Below are 7,144 nucleotides of genomic sequence, written 5' to 3'. Positions count from 1 at the left end.
TGATACAGTGGGACCTGATCTGGCCCCTGTGCCGCCAGTTTAACACCAATTATGTAGGCTAATGAAACATGTATTTTTCATAAATCCCCAAAACAAAATCAGAGCTTTTGTTTATTTGACATTTTGTCTTATAAAAATGCCTGCATTCAGATAAAAAAAATGTCACATGGTATTTAAGCTCAAAATAAATACAAAAAAAAGTTTAGAGTTATACAATTTTGGCATTATGAATAATATTGCACGAGGTCGTTTCACGACAAAATCGGAATACAGTATTACGAGACTAATTGCACCTAAAACAATGTGTTTGATTAGTTAGTATTTTCTGTGATTTCAGATATAAAACTGAATCTAATGTTAATACATAAAATGAAATGCTGGGACATTTCTAGGATTTGCATAGTTATAACAGCTCAGCAAGAAAATCCAAAACTGACTGAAATTTCTACTTAAGTATTTCAGCAAACACTTGGTTGTGTTTACAACGACATGAAAAAAATCCACCATTACCCAGTTTTCATTTAAATAGCAACTTTCATGTAAACAATACAAAAATAAGTATTTAGCGCACCTGAGGCTCTTCTACACCAAATGGAATCATATTTCGAGTCCATTTTGAATAGAACCAACTTAAAACTCTCTTTAAAGTATCAGCGTCATAAGAACATGCTCTTCCGGCGTATTTAACAAAAGTGAGTCAACCTGGAAATGTAAAAGGTGGCCTCAGTTTAACGTCACTCGCAAAAATGTTTTTACCCACACGGCTGCTTCTTCCCTAAGAGGGATGGTCTGAACATGCCTGTAAAAAAAACACATTCATTTTTAAAAAAGAATCGCAATATAAGCCATATGAAAATGATCCAAATGTCTTACTTGTTTGTATTCAAATCGGTCTTGAAGGTATCGGTTTCCCAGGCCTGTGATGTGGCCGACATTTTGGCGAGAGACCCCCGCCACACGAGCGGTGAAGTCCAGCGTGAAGGCCAACTTGACCAACTCCGGAGCCGTTGGCAGTACGGCGGGTGGCTTTGGCGTCGCCTCCGTCTCTAGGTAGGCGTCAGCCAGCTTCTGGAAAGACGAGTATGTCATCCGCTGGAAAAAGCTATTCAGCGTGGAATTGTCTTTAATCTGCCAGAAAAACAAAGAAATAGCAATTATATGTTAACGAAACTTGTTAAATTGCACCACGTGAAGCACGGTGTAAGATTAGATAGCTCCACGGCAGCATGACGACATACTTCTCATCGTGTTAATGATAGAGTTGCTCACTCTGAAAATGATTGACCCAACTGATATTATCTAGGATGCAAGCTAACCAACGAACCTAGTACTTTACAAGTTTATGACCCAGATGCTAAATCTTTATACGATAATACCGAACCACTACGTAAATCAACTATCACAGTATCACCACATCACGTCTTGTATCCAGAAATATAGTATACCTATATGAAAAGTTTATAGCGTAGGAACAATAATATAAATATGAAACGGGGAAAAAAATGCCAAGTCACAATTGCAGATAATTTCAATGGCAACTAGAGAGTTAAATATTAGTACAGAGTCCAAATAATATTATTCCGGCAGGACTTGAGGAAATGAGGTATTACTGTATTTGATCTGATGATTGATGATCAATAATGTGTCTGGGAGTACGTAGTATTTTGTGAAGTTTAGATTTGGGTGGTGGCCACCGACTGACCTTGAGGTCGATTGCGTCTCCCTGCTCCTTTGTCAAGGAAATGATCCGGTTGAGGACTTCCTCTGGAGGGACGTAAACAAACAAGAGTTTGAGTTAGTCTGCTTGATTTAAAAGTACTCCAATTGATATAACCCAACACTTAATTTCCCTAATTTCAATCAATCTGATGAAAACAATGCACAATACCCTTACCATCCGACATGGGAACCACCTCTTCCTGTTCCTTTAACTCATGGAGAATCTTCTCTAGTTCTTCGGACACTTTCTCATAATAGGAGATGTTCGGTTCTACACTCACCATAGCTGCAAATCAACAACAGCACATTAGTAAACGCTACCAAAAGATCGGAATGACAAAATTGGTTCTGAAACCCTACCTTCTACTCCAGTGATATCTGCCGGGTTCAACTCCTCACGCTTATTCATCTTAAGAGACAGACGTTTCTTAGAGAATCTTCTCTTCAAGGTCAATCGCCTGGACGACTTTTTCGGCGAGAGGGTCGGCACCGCGGCGGGCAGGCACGTGGCGGCGATGCGATCAGAGTCGTCTTCGGACGTCTCTGCAATGTCGACAGGACATTCCTGCTGGTCTTTTTCCTCACTGTTCCTCCGCGAGAACAGGCCCACGAACTTGGTCCACAAGGAAGGCTTTTTATTCTTCTTGGACTTCCTGCCAACCATGTTGTCCGGCGGAAGCGGGTCAGGAGCGGGCGACTCAAAGTCTTCGTCCGTCAGGCCCCCGGATAGGTGAATGGATGGGTCGCTGGAATGCCTCCTCTTGGGAATGGTCACCCACTTAAGTTTTCGCTCAGGGCGCTTGATTCCCAGACATTCGTCGTTGAGGCTGAGGCTACGTTTGACGTAGACTTCCAGGAGACGCCGCGTGTCGTTGGGCGCCACTGAAATGACGGGATTATATTCTGTCCAATGCTGGGTTTTCTGGTATTCCATGATGGGGCAACTGCAAAAAAATTAGAGGAGGAATAAGGCACTTTCATTTCTTGCAGTGAGAAAACACATGTAAGCTTTTCAAACATTTTAGAATTATGAATGATTCACACTTGTAGTAAACAAGAGAATGTACAATGTTGCTCAATGTTTTATCTTTTTGTCCTATTGTGTTGGAGCAAGTGTCATAGAATGACTCAATCAGAAGTCAAAACAGTTCTTGCACGAGAGCCAATAAGTTCCGTGATACATCTTCAGTAAGTCTGAGGACACTAAATACACACAAAAAACAAATTCTCTAGTGCTTTTTGTTTTTAACACATGGTATTTGTCTGGTTTTTCTTCCTCATTTGCCTCTTTTGTCTATGTTATGACTTAACTTTGTTTTTGACATATTTCTAAATACATCAGCTTGTGCAACTGCAAGCACCCGGGTTGCAAATCTTCACAATAACTGTTATACTCTAATCACTGTGTTGTTTTTTTTCCAATTCCATTTCATGTAATCTATATCAAGCACACACAACTTACCCATTAAATGTATCTGTTGGTGACAAGTTAACTTACATCTATCTCACTATATATAGTATGTAGATTACCACTAAAAGTATGTCAAACAAATCATACAAATGGTACAAATAGTACTCAGAGTTATAACATTGTTGCTAAGAAAAGATCAACTGTGAGGACTCACCGAGTTTCAAGTGCTCAACTGTGTTAAAATGTTTTTATATTTCTCCAAGTATGCGGTCAAAGGAGGAAGTTCTCACTTCTGTTGCGCCTTGTTGTTGGCTACTCGTCTCTGTGCTTCACTTCCTCACCTGAGCTCAGGTGACGTCAATTCCTACGTCCAACTAGAGGGCGGGACTGGAAACTCCCCTCACTCACCTGCGAAAACCAGTTTATGACTGCAATAAGCAACATTTCCATCTTTGGAACTATCAGCACATCACCTGGCTGCTTAATTATCCCTCTTTTACAGCATGACGTCAAGGATAACAAACATCAGAAATACAAAATACAAATTACAATATTTTGTTGTGTGGTTTAATTACTCTATTATGTTGGTATATGTTCAAGCAAATATTGTGTCAAGAGTTATGAATATATATATATAAAAAAAAAAAAATATATATATATATATATATATATATATATATATATATATATATATATATATATATATATATATATATATATATATATATATATATTTTTTTTTTTTTTTATATATATATATTCATAACTCTTGACACAATATTTGCTTGAACATATACCAACATAATAGAGTAATATATATATATATATATATATATATATATATATATATATATATATATATATATATATATATATATATATATATATATATATATATATATATATATATATATATATATATATATATATATATATATATATATATATATATATATATTACTCTATTATGTTGGTATATGTTCAAGCAAATATTGTGTCAAGAGTTATGAATATATATATATATATATATATATATATATATATATATATATATATATATATATATATATATATATATATATATATATATATATATATATATATATATATATATATATATATATATATATATATATATATTCATAACTCTTGACACAATATTTGCTTGAACATATACCAACATAATAGAGTAATATATATATATATATATATATATATATATATATATATATATATATATATATATATATATATATATATATATATATATATATATATATATATATATATATATATATATACACACATACACACATATACATACATATACACATATATATCAAATGATAGAATCTCGTCAAAAAAAAATTGTAAATGATCAAGTTTCACACAGGTCTATAATTATTAAAATTGGACAATAAAAATGATTGATGTAATGGTTTACCTGTGCATAGTTGAAAGCAAAGACATTCAAAGGTAAGACGCATACATGACTGAGATGCAATGTTATCTTCCTATGACGTGGAATACAAAAAAGATAGTGGGTTCGAAAAGAAAATAGGTCAATCACCTGTTTGATTTCATATTACAATCCGCAAATATGATAATAATAGCCAGGTTTGCAATTGACATGATTCTTACAATAGCTTCTTCATTCATGGTTACCTTGAATACAAGCAAAAGACAAATTCAATATGACCCTCTTAACTTTGACCTTTTGATCCCAAATTAAATAACATAAATAAATAATCATTCTACCTTTGAGTTCACTTGAACACAAATACAGACAAATAGACATGCATAACCAATTAAAAAAAACAATTTCTGTAAATTTCACCAACTTGATGTGAAAGAAAAACATACTGTAGATCAGCATTGAAAACAAAAATGCATTGAAAGACTAAATGGGAAAGATGTCCTCGTCAGCAGTCAGGACGCCGAATCGACCTACAGGACTTGGTTGCCGATCAATAAGACACGGTGGATCTAAGCTACTCGTGTTGCGATCAAGGTCATTTTGGCGGTCGTTGAGTCATAACGACAGTCTTAAAGCAAAGGGCGAACTTTGACGCTAGTTTTACATGCAGCGCATAATAAGCGAGTGTGCCAAGTAAGCACGAGGCCGACAGGCTGATGTACGACTAACTCGCTTGCCTTTCTCGTACGTGCACAAGCCGCCATTGTTTTCAAGGAGGGGCGACTTGCCCACTCTTATGCTGTGGCTATTTTTAGACAATGGAGTATAAAACTGCTGTGTCACACAAGTCTGAGCATCTAAATCGGAAATGAGAGGAACACTCTTTAAAATACATGAAGTATTTAAATAATCAGTGCTGATATTTGTAATCCTAAAGTATCTAGAAAAATTATTGCCATCATTACTATTTGAGAAGGAAAAATGAGTAATACAGTCTTACGATAAATGCAAAATAAATGAATACAGTGCAGTATTATAAAACACAACTATATAATTACTATATTAATATATACTAGACTTTGCCTGACATTTGGATTCAGGAAAAAAGTAAGATGAAAACATCGCATGGGGGGAAAAAAAGTTCATTTAAATCCAAAACAAGAACCCTGACGATTCAAAACAAACTCGTATAATGACAATAAAAGCACTCAATTCAATAAATACAATTGTAGAATATTGCACAATCAATAAGACACGACTGATAAAAAAGACATTAATTTTAAAGGGAAAAAAATGGAACAAACAATAATCCCCCCTCCAAATATTGGACAACGAAAAAGAAAAAAAAAAAGGGAAAATATTTGTAAAATGTGCCAAGTATTCAGGATAATACAAAAAGGAGCCAAAAAAAACCCTAAAAATGAAATGAAAACACAATTGCAATATGTGTAAAGCTGCTATGTCACATGTCTGTTGACCTTAGCACGGATTCTTTTGGTGTAATACCTGATGAATTATAAATGACAGTGGCATCACATCAGCATCGACCTTGTGAGAGTCACCCGTGTGTGTGTGTGTGTGTGTGTGTGTGTTTGAGAGATTCTAGCTGTCCTCAAACTACCCACACAAGGGCACGATGTTTGTTCTCACCGATTGAAGCTTTTATAAATTATTCATCCGCTTACTCAGTCGGCCATTTAAAGCCCGTCAAAAGGAGAGTCGGTTGAAATCGGCACCGAAAATGGGGAATCTATGTGTCAATAAATGAATAAAATATATATGAGGCTAAACAAAATAATATACAATAATTAGGGAATCCAGAGTATTTTGCATTTTTTGGAAAGTGTTCAAAAGTTCAACCATGACCATAAGAAAATATTTAGAAATAATACAAAACTGGAGAAAAATATTTTTGTGAATTGTAACCCATTAATAAAAAAATAAAAAATAAAAACATAAATAGCTGGTATTAGAAAAGCAAAAAAAAGTCCAGTCAGTTTAAAATGACACAAAACTTTAGCAAAATATCAGAAAACAGAGGTAGGTGAGTAACTGAAATATTTAATATTTGAACAAAAAGAAACTACATGGAACATTTTTGGAAAATATCAGATAAACATGAAACGCACAGATTTTTGCATATTGAGTGTCAAAAATATTATGTAAAAAAACCAATTGGAAAAATAGAAAACAATAGTAGGACTTAGGAAGGAAAATCACCAAATATATATATATATATATATATATATATATATATATATATATATATATATATATATATATATATATATATATATATATATATATATATATATATATATATATATATATATATATATATATATATATATATATATATATATATATATATATATATATATATATATATATATATATATATATATATATATATATATATATATATATATATATATATATATATATATATATATATATATATATATATATATATATATATATATATATATATATATATATATATATATATACAAATATATAATACATATGTGCAGTCATTTCATTTAAAAAAAATCATAATTCAATGTGAATGTTTCTTATTAAACTATGACCTATTG

At 32.9% G+C, this 7,144-nt stretch overlaps 1 protein-coding gene across 1 annotated transcript; it reads right to left on the bottom strand.

The window, feature by feature from the left end:
* Positions 1 to 3,591, bottom strand: LOC144203334 (uncharacterized). The gene is made up of 6 exons (XM_077726724.1): positions 3,345 to 3,591; positions 2,080 to 2,663; positions 1,895 to 2,005; positions 1,703 to 1,764; positions 874 to 1,128; positions 1 to 799 (listed from the first exon to the last, which is right to left on the bottom strand). Exons 2-6 carry the CDS (start codon positions 2,651 to 2,653, stop codon positions 776 to 778), a joined length of 1,026 nt encoding a protein of 341 aa, XP_077582850.1. The 5' UTR covers positions 2,654 to 2,663; positions 3,345 to 3,591; the 3' UTR covers positions 1 to 775.
* Positions 3,592 to 7,144: the final 3,553 nt, after the last annotated feature.

Source organism: Stigmatopora nigra, chromosome 10 (genome assembly GCF_051989575.1).
Source record: "Stigmatopora nigra isolate UIUO_SnigA chromosome 10, RoL_Snig_1.1, whole genome shotgun sequence".
Lineage (NCBI taxonomy): Eukaryota > Metazoa > Chordata > Actinopteri > Syngnathiformes > Syngnathidae > Stigmatopora > Stigmatopora nigra.
This window is presented reverse-complemented; position numbering and strand designations above follow the sequence as displayed.